The sequence below is a fragment of the Trichoplax adhaerens genome, genomic scaffold (assembly GCF_000150275.1).
Source record: "Trichoplax adhaerens TRIADscaffold_9 genomic scaffold, whole genome shotgun sequence".
NCBI classification, from domain to species: domain Eukaryota; kingdom Metazoa; phylum Placozoa; class Uniplacotomia; order Trichoplacea; family Trichoplacidae; genus Trichoplax; species Trichoplax adhaerens.
In genome coordinates, this window is record NW_002060951.1 from 2,339,919 (window position 1) to 2,354,495 (window position 14,577).

Consider the following 14,577-nt stretch of genomic DNA (forward strand, 5'->3'; position numbering starts at 1 on the left):
GTACATGGACTGTACACCGTACAGTTAGTACTGTACCGTATTGTACTGTACTGTACTGTACGATGTGAGCCAGTGCTATTAGGCAATATAAATTGTAGTAAAGCTGCAAAATTTGCCTCAAATTTTATATTAGCTTACAGTACTCTTACTCTAATTCCAACTGGTTCACACTGATGTGAGCCAGTTCTATTTAGAGTGCTATTAGGCAAAATAAATTGTAGTAAAGCTGCAAAAGTTTGCCTCAAATTCTATACATACAGATAGTGTACTTTAGTACACACTGTCATACTAAAGTCAACGGCTGTTTGTTGCCCAAAATGAGGAGCTGATTGCTGGACTGTACAGTTAGTACTGTACCGTATTGTACTGTACTGTACGATGTGAGCCAGTGCTATTAGGCAAAATAAATCGTAGTAAAGCTGCAAAATTTGCCTCAAATTTTATATTAGCTTACAGTACTCTTACTCTAATTCCAACTGGTTCACACTGATGTGAGCCAGTTCTATTTAGAGTGCTATTAGGCAAAATAAATTGTAGTAAAGCTGCAAAATTTGCTTCAAATTTTATATTAGCTTACAGTACTCTTACTCTAATTCCAACTGGTTCACACTGATGTGAGCCAGTTCTATTTAGAGTGCTATTAGGCAAAATAAATTGTAGTAAAGCTGCAAAATTTGCTTCAAATTTTATATTAGATTACAGTACTCTTACTCTAATTCCAACTGGTTCACACTGATGTGAGCCAGTTCTATTTAGAGTGCTATTAGGCAAAATAAATTGTAGTAAAGCTGCAAAATTTGCTTCAAATTTTATATTAGATTACAGTACTCTTACTCTAATTCCAACTGGTTCACACTGATGTGAGCCAGTTCTATTTAGAGTGCTATTAGGCAAAATAAATTGTAGTAAAGCTGCAAAATTTGCCTCAAATTCTATACATACAGATAGTGTACTTTAGTACACACTGTCATACTAAAGTCAACGGCTGTTTGTTGCCCAAAATGAGGAGCTGATTGCTGTACAGTACATAGACTGTACACTGTGTACAGTTAGTACTGTACCGTATTGTACTGTATTGTACTGTATAGCGTACTATAGTACACACTGTACTGCATCGATCGGACTGGAGTCGTAATGGATTTTTTCGGGTACACCGTACACTGTACAGTACAGTATACCGGTAGTCCATGACGTACTACTGTAGACGGTTCAAATTTCCTTACGAATATTCTCGAACATTATCTGCCATTAATTTATTTTGCCTTAGACTTCGTGATTAACGATTAATAATTTCAATCGGTATGCCAGATATTAAAGGTGTAAGGAAATCCGTAATAAGACCTGGCAATGGTATTCCATTGGAGTTATTCACCGGTAGTAAGGTACAAAACCAATTAGATATTGATACCGAATTTGGAAAGCAATAGAGAAAGAAAGAATTAGATAGGATAGCTTTACACTTTATATTATTATTTTACGGTTATATTAAGACGAGCAATCATCTACAACTCGGTATGTGTACTCGTATGACATGTGTCGTTGGAATTATGCATAACCAACTAGTATAGGTAACATGTCTAATGACTATCATTATGCATAGTAACTGTCTATTCATAGTTCCGATGACATATGCAGATATGCACGTATTGTAAAATAAGTACACATATACTCGTATAATGATCGCATATCGAAGTATGATAAGTCTTAGCAGTAAAATATTCGTACAACGAACGTATCTTTATACTGTATCTTCCTTTTAACATCAATTTTACTATTAACGGTATTTTACAACCACACTAACTACGGACGAAGTTAAAATATCAGACTAAGAATTGCTCGATAATTGATATACTGTGTCAGTAACATGCTATTACTCGAGTACATTCACTACCTAATGTAGTGTATACTGTACTAGTTTTCGCTGGTGTATAAACTACACAACTACCTTACCGATTCATTTCTATCAAATGCACTACCATTAGTAAGAGATTGCTACATACAGTATAATAATACAGCATGTTAATATCATGCCCGAAGATAGTTATTCTCTGTACTTTAAAATGCAAGATTGCCATAATATCGAAATGACAAAAGAATATTATTTTGCTTTCATCTATCAGAGTAGAGATACTAACATTATATCACATTGAGACTTTTTAAGTTTATACGATTCCCTACTGACCCCACATAGGTGACAACCAGCAGTTGCAATACTTTATATTAAATTTCTCAGATGAAATTAGCAATTATTGTAGGTCTATTACAACTGTTGAGATGAACACTATATTATGCTCAATAAATGCATTTACGAAATACAAGTTTGCCCTGATACATATGACTACGTATTTTATAATTGTAGGTGACTTTCCATTTTAAGACAATCACCTTAGATGAAAGCAGAACTGTTATCGATGATAGTCGACAGATGGGAGAACCATTTGAATTGTTGTACGGCCGGCAATTTAAATTGGATATATGGGAACAAGTGATTCCAGAAATGACTGTTAATGAACTGTCATCATTTGCTTGCGATAAAGAGGTGAAACCAAGAAGCATTCCGATGTTCACTTATTTCACAAACAGTAGTCGTCAATGTATGACGTGTTCATGGTTTACTTTTGTAATAGTATAAAAGTAATTTTATAGTCTCTTAACTGATCCTCTAATTAAATTGCACGTAATTATTTGGAAATCCTTGATACCACGTCATAATGCTGCTATGAAGTCATGTCGTTACTTTTCTATCGATATCACATAAATTTCACGTACGTTCGAGTGCTAGGATTATGAAGGACTACGTTTATGTAGTCTTATTGTCATGAAAAACAGCAATTAATATGATTTTAATTTTACTAGCTGGTACTCAGCTATCCTCTTGTATCAAAAAGTATACGAGATCACATAAAGAAAAAGAAGGATCCAGGAGCTGAAATAGTTGATGGTAGCAGATGTTGCGCTTCTTCCTCCGGCTACGGATATGCAGATCTAGATAAATTATCCACAGATAGACTTGGTTAGCATATTAAATGGGTCAATATAACATAATATCTTTAACAGCCATTAACATTGCATACTGATATGATTTAATAGGTTTAGTGTTCGAAATTGAATTGCTTAAGGTAGAAAAGCATGGAGAATACAAAAGCGAAGTCTGGCAAATGACTCCTGAGGAGAAATTAGCTGCGTTGCCTGGTTACAAGCTTGAAGGCAACAAGTATTATCAAGAAAGAAAATATTCTAAAGCGGCAGATAAATACGCTGTTGCTTTAGGTTGCATAGAACAACTATTATTGAAAGAGAAACCTGGTGAACCTGAGTTCAAAGCATTAGAATTAAAAAAATTGCCGTTCCTTTTGAATTACTCTCAATGTAAATTGTGCTTGGGTGAATATTATGAAGCAGCCGAGCATTTATCGACGGTGATGGAGATTGATCCCAATAATGTTAAGGCATATTACAGACGAGGCAAGGCTAATAGAAAGCTATGGAAGATGGAAGAATCTCGAAGCGATTTCAGTAAAGCAACCGAATTAGATCCAACTCTACAAGGAGCTGTAAATAAAGAATTACAACTAATAGATGAAATACAAAAAGACCACTATCAAGAGATGAAAGCAAAGTATCAAGGAAAAGGTATGTTTGCTTAAGTTACGTTTATCTTGGATTATTATATTATAAATTTGCTGAACTAGCCAAAAATTGAAATCGTTGCAACCAATGTGTAAATAGGACAATTTATCATAGGTACTGTTTTTGGATGTGACTGTTTAATGTTGAATAGTAGACTTTAATTTTCATCCCCTCTTCAGTAAACGTTGCTAGTGATCTTAATGATTGATTAAATTTATTTAAGTTTCCATTATTCAGTTGCCAAGGGGGTTAGTATTTTCCAATAGCGATTGTTACGTGTTATCTTATTTTATAACAGTTTCCAATATACTGATATGTTTGTGACTTTCATCGTATCATATGTATAACCTTTATATTATTAAATGCTAGTGCATATGTGTAGTGTTCTTAATTATTCCATTTCTCATACTATGCGTACAAATTCAAAAAATATCCGATACGAATTTTATTGATAATTATAATTGTATTAGTTGTAATTCTTACAGCGGCTAAAAATAAAATGTACATTAACGTCATCTTATTCAACCGTAAGATTTTCGATCAAACTGGAAAGTTCAATTGGAGTAAATATCTGTGAACCACAGCAGTCTGATAGCAGTCCATAAATATACAATTTTAAATATTGACGACCTAAAAATTTATATAATGAAGACGTCTGCTCTTACGATATAGTAAACAGTAGGCGTGATAGCCATAATTTTTAATAGCTTTAATGATGTTAACGCTTTAAATATCAGTATTACTTATAAAATTGTAGTAGCTACGTACTCCAATCTATCCTGAGCGGTATTTACTTTCAAAAACTATTTGCACTGTGAGCGGTGTGAGCTAATTGCTAATGCAATATTGTGAACGATCACATACATGCTAATTCAGTATAGTACCGCAATACGTCTGATCAGACAAGTTTTATTTACTGACAGCAATTCTTACATTTTAGAGACTTGACTTTGAGTTCGGAATACCTTAGAGTAGATTCTTGCTAGCAGTTAATTATTGCTCTACTATTCTTAAACTTTGTAATAAAAGCCTTTTCTTAAATTCTCTCTTGACTAAGACAAATATTGTGAGATACTTTTATTATACGACCGTGTAAAGGAAAATGAAATATTCTCCATACTGTCTTAACAGAACCAACATATCCTGTGTTAGTAAAAGTTTTCGCTCCATCTATAACATCTTCATGTAATTTATCGATTTCAGCTTGAGCCTGTTTGGTCTTATCATTTACTATGCAAATACTGCGTGGGATATAGTATCATAGGTGTTTTTATTTATCGAGAATAAAGTCCCTATTAACATTTCCTTTAATCGTATGATCAGATCTGATTGATTGAAATTTCTAATTCTAAAAATAACGCATTGAAGATTACCAAGAATTATGAAATCATCCTGTTTTGTATCTTTATGTCTACAGTAAACGAGTATATGAGTACAGTATATATCTATGTATAGGTAATTAATACTTTACAGGTACTAATTTCGAAAATCTATCAATCACTAGTAATATAGCGTATTATTGCAACAGATGGTCATAATTTAGTTATTTAATTCTTAAAATATTTTGGATAATAGGTATAATATTTACTTTTTCTCTTAAATCACTGTGCAACAGGATTCTAAAACTGACGGTAAATAAGTAACAGCAGGAATCTGCGGTACAAACTAAGTTATTTCGTAATAATTGAGGTCATGTTGCACTACAGCGATATACGCATGCCATTCAATCTGACTATAGTAATATACAGTGAGTTATTAGTCATGAAAGGAAAATTAAACGTAATATTATACTAAATATTAGTAGTGATGTTATTTTAATATTATTAATGTAGAGTTTTCACTTTTGGTAAGAGTTGTTTGAGGTTTAAAATAGTCTTAAATGAGGTCATGCAGTTACTCTTTAGGGCAAGTGTACCTGATACCACCCAATATTATAGGTACTCGTATAAATGTACAGTATAGCAAGCCTAATGATCAATGTCTACTTTATGCATTAATCATTCGACGAAATTCGTAATTGAAAACTATTGATCGTTGATCGAATAACTTTTTACTAGGTACTGTATTGTAATTCGTATACGAATATACCAGTAACGTAAGCCATGGTTACTGAAGCAATAGCATAAGGTGGTGCCTGTCCGTCGTAAAGCTTCGTCTAAATATTCTAATATAACTCATACTATAATATTGTATACCATACAGTGTTAACGCGTATTTTCTTATTATAATAATAATTTTTGGTTACTAACCAACTACTACACACCCAGTTGAGCGCCATTACTATAAACTCTAGCTGTACTGCTCCTGATAATAACTACAACCTGTATTCCCATGTTTTATAGCGCATCACATAGAGTGCGTTTGCACATTTTGTAATATTTATGATTCACGGTATTATTGAATTTGTTTTCTTTAATTTATCCAACAAGCATTATTTAAAAATTTACTAACGTCTACGCTACAATTACACTCAATTTCCATTTTCCATATACGCGTATTGTGTAATGTATACGAATATTTATTATTTCAATTTATCAGTTAAAGTAACTACAGACCACAGTACAGATTATAGATAGAATTATGAATGTACAATTGGTGATATATCTGCAATCCAGATTTAACTACGCCAGAGCATCTAATCGGCTAATGTGTAGATTAAATATAATGTACTATTCTTGTCATTTTTACTGAAGTAACACATGGAATGAATATTGTAATAACTCTTTAGTACTGTACATTTGGCAAACAGTAAATTAGTAAGCATATAGTATTTTATAGTTAAATTGTTAATATTCAACTTTTGTAGTATTAGTTGCCATATTCCTGACGAATTCCGTTTCTATATTGAAATTATCACCAGGTATTTCTAATATCACGGGTCGATATTAGCGAATTATATTTACAGATCCATCGTAATTTAACTTTTGTAACCCAATGGACTCATGACTGTTAGGAGCTATAAAGGTTGTATAGTCATAATCATTTTGAGCTAAATCTTGCATAACGGCTTCCAATTCCATCGAAAACTTATTCAGGTAACCATCGCTAGTAATATGTTCCCTCGGTACGTCATTTTTACTGTTAAAACTCTGTTGGTCTTCAGTGTGAAATAGTGATGTGAAATCGTCTGCGAAAGTATCGTCTTGTAGATATTCATTATTATCCAATCCAAACTATAAATAGAATAAAACCTCGAATAAGTGAGTATGAACTATTACAATCGTTGCAGATGTTGGTTATTGGTAAAAATTTGAAATACATTGCACATTTGGCAATTATATTCTATAGAATTGTTTTAGCCTATCGTTAAAATGTAAGTGCAAATCATATCAGTTGCATATGCGAGCTTGTTTGTTTATGAATGTATAACACTGCCAGAATTTTTACTTTATGAAATATTACAATAGTTTCTCGTTCAGGATACAGCAAGACGATTGAGTGTGATAGAAATCTTCTACATACGTAATATCGAGGACGATAAACTAATAACTATAATATAGTTCTGATAAGTGTGTTATCGTCAATTAGTATAAATATAATTAAAAAATTTGTAAAGTATTCTAGTTTACTTTTATACAGTTAATCACAGATTGCCATAAGAAGATATGCAAATTACAACGTACCTCAAATTCATTATAACTGACACAAGATACAGGTACAGAAGTAATGCCCTTTTCTGCTGCGGAGAAACGTAGAGCACTGCTGGCTCAGCAGGCATTTCAACAGGACCTGATAAATCTTTCGTGTCAATAAGGTCACATTGTTCTATATATTCTTGCATAGTTGCGAGGACTATTTCAGACTCGCTCTTTAAAGATGAGTTTTCTTGCGACAGTTGTTCAATTTTAATTTTAAGCATATCATTTTCATTTCTTAGTTTTTGATTCTAGAAATAGTTAATTGTAATTTAGTAAACTGCCAAGTGGGTCCTGTCAATAATTCGTTATAGTAACTGTATTTCGTATAGCACACATACGCGTAACTAATCTAAGCAATTATGATGCAGTATGTAATGTACATCTCCATGCAGATCTCATATCAGGTGTACTATAAGAAAGTAATTGTTTAACTTTTCAATATGATATATGCACATTAGATTTTAATGTTAAGACTTATGCTACGGTATTAACCTCTAAACATGGATAGTATCTTAATGATGACTATCATCTTGTAATGTATGTACAGTACTATACATTACCTCATTTCGTAAAACATCTACATTCGATTCCAAATAATTCATTAGCTCCTTCTTTTTATCTCTAGCTGCCTGAGCTGCTATACGATTTTTAATTTTTCTGCAAACAAAAAAGATTCAATAAAATATGAAATCGTTTCCCATACAACAATGAGATTTTAGTTAAAAGTTATATACCACAGCACAACAAGAGCAGCTCCTGGCTGCTGTTTGATTTTTTTCTACAACGGCAATGTTTAACTTTTAGTTCAATAACTTAATTAGCGTATTATATAGTGCAGAGTAATTAGGTTTTAACAGCTTTAATTGTATAGTAGATACAATATTTTAATTTGATGAACGCCAATGAAGACTATACTGTACAGTAGAAATGATAATTATTATAATACATGACCTGTAACTGTACTGGTTACTAAATGCGCCTAAAATGATACAGAAATCTAGCGGTCTAATATCTTACTATACTGTACAGTACAGTACTGCATGATCGTTACATCACTAAGATGCACTATAACTACAGCGTCCAATACTACAATACATTGCCTGAATATATACTTCAAGATAGAAAATTCAATTTTACCGATTAAATCTTCTTTCTTCGGGTGTCAGGTTTGGATTGCGCTTTCTTTTCCTACGTACTGGTGAAGGTATATCTTCAGAGTTGCATGACGAATTACATGTGTTACTATCTGAAAATCCTGAATCTTCCATATTGATTCTTCTTAAAAGCAGCTTTCCATTAACTAACAAAGTTCATAAGGAGTGCTGTCGGTAATGAGTTTAACTGATTGTGTATAAAACCGAAATACTGGCTATTAAGTTGTTAAGCTCTACAAAGTACTTAGACAGTCTTTGAGAAATTTCGGTGTTGCAGCTTCTATTTAAGTGTTTTTATCCAGCCCCAAAAAGGTTCTATTGCGTCATGCAAGTTACAAGTTATATAAAATGTACGCAGAAGTAAATAGTAAAGAGAATGGCATCATTGGCATATCGTATGTTTACTTCCATACACAGTATTGTACTGAATTCTATTTTTATTTTTTGCATCGTGTTTGAATTTGATTGGTTGATTGATTTCATTTACAGGGTAATGTACTGTACAGTACAGTACACCAGTAACAGTGCATTCTTAATGTTGTACTGTACACTGTACAGTAGCAACGATTTGTCTACCCTCTATGAGAAAATGGCTATGCTGCGTCATACGTATGTGCGCATCCTCTGAATTTTATACGAATTCTAGTATAAAAATAAAACATTACATAATCTAGTCCTACTCTACAATCTACAGTACTGTACATGCGCGTAGGTAGGATGCAATAATGGGCGTGTCTGTTGTGTAGCAAGAGGAGCTGCCTTATAGCAGACATTGCTACTGTACTGTACTGAACAGTACTATACGGTATATCAACCAGTAAAAGCCCTCAAATATTTCTTTCTTTGCTCTATACATTTTGCGAGAACACTTTACAAGTTGGTGACTGCAGGAAAAATCTTTAATTTAGGTAATAAATCAACCCTGTGAGTTAGCTTGTAATACCATAAGTAAGATAAGCCTAATCTCATCGTTTCCGTTTTTTAAATAATAGTATAATACTTCACCTAAATTACGATAAAAACCGTAGTATCGAATACGCATCCAGAATCTTTGATTGCGGAAGTGCAGCTTTCTTTCTTTCGATATCACTTTAATGTCAGGCCGTACGAAAGCTTATGAATTTGAAGTCGATCGATAGAAGTTTGACATCATCCGCCTAATTTTAATACTCTACAGTTCTTTACATTGCGTAGTCATTATTACTATAACAGTCTAGTATCTGTTATGTATTATTCGTGTTATATTGCGACACTAGGTCAATCACGCTAGACAAGGTTAGACACGTCAAAGTGGCCTTAATAAACGCAAAATCGTCTTTTTATTCTGGATTACATTGCCGTTCGTGATATAGATATACAGAATCATCCATGTAGCAAGTTGCATACATAATAGTAACTAGTTAGACTATTTCGCTATGGACTAGTTAGGCCCATCAGATCAAAATTAGCTAAAAAATGAGACGCCATGATCCGCGTCCGAAAAAGATACAGTGCTGTACCACTGTACAGTACAGAACAGAATACAGTATTACTGTTACTATACAGTAGAACAAAACCACCGTTGCTAAGTTATAGTCTCAGCGGCAGGGACATTGTAATGCATTGATACGACAGGAATCTGTTAATATACAGCGTAATGAAGTAGGTGATATACTGTACTAGTAGTCGGCGTTGTTTTAATTGCATTATTTCAAGAAATGATTGATTTGTACGTATCTACAGGATATGACGTACTGTAGTTAGGCTGTTACACTACGTCTGAATTTAAGCAATTTGTTCTTTGTTGCCAGCTACGGTATAAGCTCCTATATACTGTATACGCACGCACCGTAAGTTGCATTGCAGCATTTAGGTACGGTAATTAATAGGTAATTGTGGACGACGTAGAACACGCTTAAAAGTAAAATGAGTACTGATTAAGGAGTTATTTGTAAATCTTTTGCTAACAGCGGTGTATTTATGAGTATTCATGAGTAAATTGATTATATTTATCAGTAATAAATTGGCACTATAATTGAAGATGCATCTATATGATTCTGGGTTGTAGCAAAATGAGTTCGAAAGGATCTTCACGCTCCTCTGAGGAAATGAACATCTTTCGTATTGCACCGTATTACTATATTCACGTCATGGATCTGAATACCAACGTGACGCGAGTAGTAAACGGACCAAAGACTTACATACGACAGGATAATGAGAAAGTAATTTTTGGACCGGAAAAGATGGTCACAGTACCTCCACGTCATTACTGCATTGTCGAGAGCCCTGTCGTACGTAATAAAGATGGCAATGTGGTTTTTGATACCTACGGGCAAGCTAAGCTACGACACGCAGATCTTGAAATTCGCTTTTCTCAAGAACCATTTCCGCTTTACCCTGGAGAAGTTTATAAACAAGCTCCCAAACCGCTTATGGTTGTCGCTGCGAACTCTGCTATTAGACTTAAAGCTATTTTAGATTTTGAAGAAGAGGGAACAAAAGTGAACCGTGTAGCCGGGGACGAATGGCTATTTGAAGGGCCAGGTATTTTTTTGGATGCATTGTCATGAAAATATTGATTTTTACATGACTGCACTGTTAATGAGAATGGACTTCTATTGACACTCAGGGACTTATATGCCAAGAAAGGAAGTAGAAGTAATCGAACCCGTTCGTGCTACTATAATTCAGCCGAATCAGGCAATCAAGCTGAGAGCTCGTAAACAAACTACGGTAACGTGTTTATACTTGATAGAATATCTTACATTGTAAAGAGAACTATATTTTAGCTAATTAATAAGATATACGTAATTGATTAATCGTCAGGATCGAAACGGTGTCGAGCGCGTCACCGGTGAAGAATGGACGGTTAAAAAAGTGGGTGCTTACTTACCCGGTGCATATGAAGAAGTAATGGGAACATTAGATGCCTACGTCTTGACTGAAAAGGTGCTCGATACAGTTAAACTATGACGCTTTAAAAATGCAACATTCTGGCTACTCTACTGTATAATTATAATTGAGGCCTAGATCAAGCAAACTGTAGTGGATAGAGAACAAATCTTAAATTCGTTACCACTGTTCATGATTATTATTTATACATTACTAGAAAGCACTTCACCTGCGTGCTATGCGCACTTTCCGTGATTGCTTCGACATAGAAAGAAAAAATGGTGAGGAATGGCTTGTTACCATGGTTGAATCTGAAGCTTATATACCTGATGTTTACGAAGAGGTCGTACTTACTTTGATTCATACGGAGTTGATATTTATTTTTTAAATTCTTCACCTCTATTGGCTATTTAAATAACGGAAAATTTCTTATTCATTAGGTTGTAGGAGTGGTAGATATCACTACCTTAACCAATCGACAGTATGCAGTTATCCTAGATCCCGTCGGCGCCAACGGGAAACCACAACTTGGTCAAAAAAAGCTAATCAAAGTTAGTAACTTAATTAATATTGCATGTAAGATCATAATGCAAAGCAAACGATCGGCATAGTTATTTAACTTTATATTAATACGCGTATTTGCTTTTTAGGGTGAAAAGTCGTTTTTCTTACAACCAAATGAACGCCTTGAGAGTGGAATTCAAAATGTGTATGTTCTTGGTGAAGATGAAGGATTGATACTTAAGGCTAAAGAAGAATTTCTTGATACAGAAGATAATAAGACCCCTCGTAAGCCTGGTGATAGGTGGATGATCCGTGGTCCTATGGAATATGTACCACCAGTTGAGGTTGACGTTGTATCGAAAAGGAAAGCTATTCCTCTGGATGAAAATGAAGGTATTTATGTCCGCGACGTAAAATCAGGCAAGGTAATATTAGCATAGACTACATATTTTTATATCATTCTTGTATTCGTTATATAAATATCTTTGAACGTCGCTGCGATTTGGTAGCAAATTCTCGTATTACGCTTAGAGTAATTTAGTTTAAATATCCTACACTTATTTCGCTTGCTCGAAAAATGTTAGGTTAGGTCTATATGCGGCAAAACTTATATGCTTTCTCAAGATGAGGAATTATGGTCTAAAGAATTACCACCAACTGTCGAAGAGTTGTTAATTAGCAATAAAGACCCACTTGCCGACAGAGGAAACTATGCAACCAAAACTTCTTCAGCTAAACGTGACAAAACTAAGGTTGTCACGTTCAGAGTGCCACATAATGCGGCGGTACAAATTTATGATTATAAGGAAAAAAAAGCGAGGTACCGTAATGCTTCGTATTTATATTGATATTAACTTCCGCCAATTAAAGCAATTGCATTCTTTATTACGTAATTTCTTGTTGTATATTTAGGGTAGTTCTTGGACCAGACTTGGTCATGCTCCGCCCCGACGAACAGTTTACGCAGATTAGCTTATCTGGTGGTAAACCGAAAAGACCTAACCAGATTAAATCCTTATGTCTTTTACTGGGGCCGGATTTCTGTACTGATGTGCTTACTATTGAAACAGCAGATCACGCCAGGCTGCAATTACAGTTGGCTTATAATTGGTAAATCAGTTAAATTTTCTGATTCATTATGTTACACGTTTAGAGAACGCGTTACTAAAGATTTAACAACGATTGTAGGCATTTTGAAATATCTGATAAAACTCAAACTAGTTTAGCAAAGCTTTTTGCAGTCCCGGACTTTATTGGAGATGCTTGTAAAGCGATTGCATCAAGAATTCGAGGGGCAGTTGCCAGTGTACAATTTGATGATTTCCATAAGGTAATTTTTTTGCATGGGTGAACGTAAAACGTTATCAAAATTTTTAAGAAATTAAGATTTAATGACTCGTGATACGTGATAGTAATTGTAAGCAATAACGAAATGTTATAGAATTCGGCAAAAATCATCTGTGCTGCAGTTTTTGGATACGATAGCGATCGGAAGCTTGGTAGTCGTTTTATCTTTCCTGCTAATAACTTAGCAATTACAAGCATAGATATACAGTCTGCAGAACCAGTAGATCAAAGAACCAGAGATGCCCTTCAAAAATCTGTACAGTTAGCTATTGAAATTACAACAAATTCCCAGGAGGCTGCAGCTAGGTATCCTCAGTAACGGCCAAACTTTGTAACTTATTTAGAAGAAACTGATTAAAATCTCGTCTATATCAGGCATGAAGCTCAAAGACTCGAGCAGGAAGCGAAGGGTCGTTTGGAGCGGCAGAAGATAAGCGATGAGGCGGAAGCTGAGAGATCTAGGAAAAATCTCTTAGAATTACAGGCTCAAAGGTATTGAAAATACTACTAACCATTAGTAGAATGTTACAAAATCTAACACACACTTTACTATAGCGCTGCTGTAGAGTCTAGTGGTCAAGCGAAAGCCGAGGCTCAGTCTAGAGCTGAAGCAGCTAGAATTGAGGGCGAAGCCGCAGTTGAACAAGCAAAACTCAAAGCCGAAGCCCTAAATATCGAAACGGTACTTATAGCATAATGCGATATACCACTAGTAATGTGAATATACGCGTATACTGTAAAGCGAATACTTCACCTAGAATTAGATATCAAAATGACCATAATTTTTCTGGGATTAAAACTACAGACAGCTGAACTCGAACGTTTGACTCACGCTCGCGAAGCCGAAATTAAATACGTTAGAGAGCAAAATGAATTGGAAATTTCAAAATCCAAACAAACTGCTATTATCGAAGTCGAAAAATTCGGAAATATGGTTAAAAGTATTGGCTCTGAAACTCTACGTGCAATTGCAGTTGCTGGGCCAGAAAATCAGGTACTTTACAGGATTATTAGATTTTTAATTTAATGTCTTTAATTTTCCTACCCTCTTTCATAGGTTAAGCTTCTGCAGTCTCTTGGAATACAATCGACTCTGATTACTGATGGTTCTAACCCAATTAACCTTTTTAACACTGCATCTGGATTAATCGGTGCAGTTGAACCGCCACTAAAGCGAGAAAAGCTACAGTAGCACTAAAAATTATTGGAAATACAAAGTCAGTAATTTCGTTGGAAATAGTTCGATTCGCCATTGTGAATCTACTCTTCATCTTGACTACTCATTAAATTGGCCTTCGGCGTTTAGACCTTGACTGGTTAATCTAAATATTTTATTTGTATTATCAAACCTTAATGGAATTTATGTCACTGCTAGTACAGTACAGCATTAGAATGCTACTTTATTCCCTCAATTATTCTCTATACGTATATAC

The 14,577-nt window shown here is 34.4% G+C and overlaps 3 protein-coding genes across 3 annotated transcripts; 2 read left to right on the plus strand and 1 right to left on the minus strand.

The window, feature by feature from the left end:
- Window positions 1-1,301: 1,301 nt before the first annotated feature.
- Window positions 1,302-3,647, plus strand: TRIADDRAFT_59051 (uncharacterized protein; the record flags this gene model as incomplete). Its single annotated transcript, XM_002114952.1, has 4 exons — window positions 1,302-1,382; window positions 2,360-2,539; window positions 2,857-3,013; window positions 3,091-3,647. The coding sequence occupies 4 exons, from the start codon at window positions 1,302-1,304 to the stop codon at window positions 3,645-3,647; spliced, it is 975 nt and encodes a 324-aa protein (XP_002114988.1).
- Window positions 3,648-6,515: 2,868 nt separating this feature from the next.
- Window positions 6,516-8,536, minus strand: TRIADDRAFT_64159 (uncharacterized protein; the record flags this gene model as incomplete). The annotated part of the gene is made up of 5 exons (XM_002115131.1): window positions 6,516-6,803; window positions 7,018-7,084; window positions 7,254-7,516; window positions 7,829-7,925; window positions 8,406-8,536. 5 exons carry the CDS (start codon window positions 8,534-8,536, stop codon window positions 6,516-6,518), a joined length of 846 nt encoding a protein of 281 aa, XP_002115167.1.
- Window positions 8,537-10,473: 1,937 nt separating this feature from the next.
- Window positions 10,474-14,336, plus strand: TRIADDRAFT_64160 (uncharacterized protein; the record flags this gene model as incomplete). The annotated part of the gene is made up of 14 exons (XM_002114953.1): window positions 10,474-10,945; window positions 11,031-11,134; window positions 11,228-11,350; window positions 11,511-11,636; window positions 11,734-11,844; window positions 11,944-12,222; window positions 12,382-12,617; window positions 12,710-12,907; window positions 12,986-13,127; window positions 13,239-13,450; window positions 13,520-13,636; window positions 13,700-13,826; window positions 13,950-14,138; window positions 14,202-14,336. The coding sequence occupies 14 exons, from the start codon at window positions 10,474-10,476 to the stop codon at window positions 14,334-14,336; spliced, it is 2,571 nt and encodes an 856-aa protein (XP_002114989.1).
- Between the last annotated feature and the right edge of the window lie 241 nt (window positions 14,337-14,577).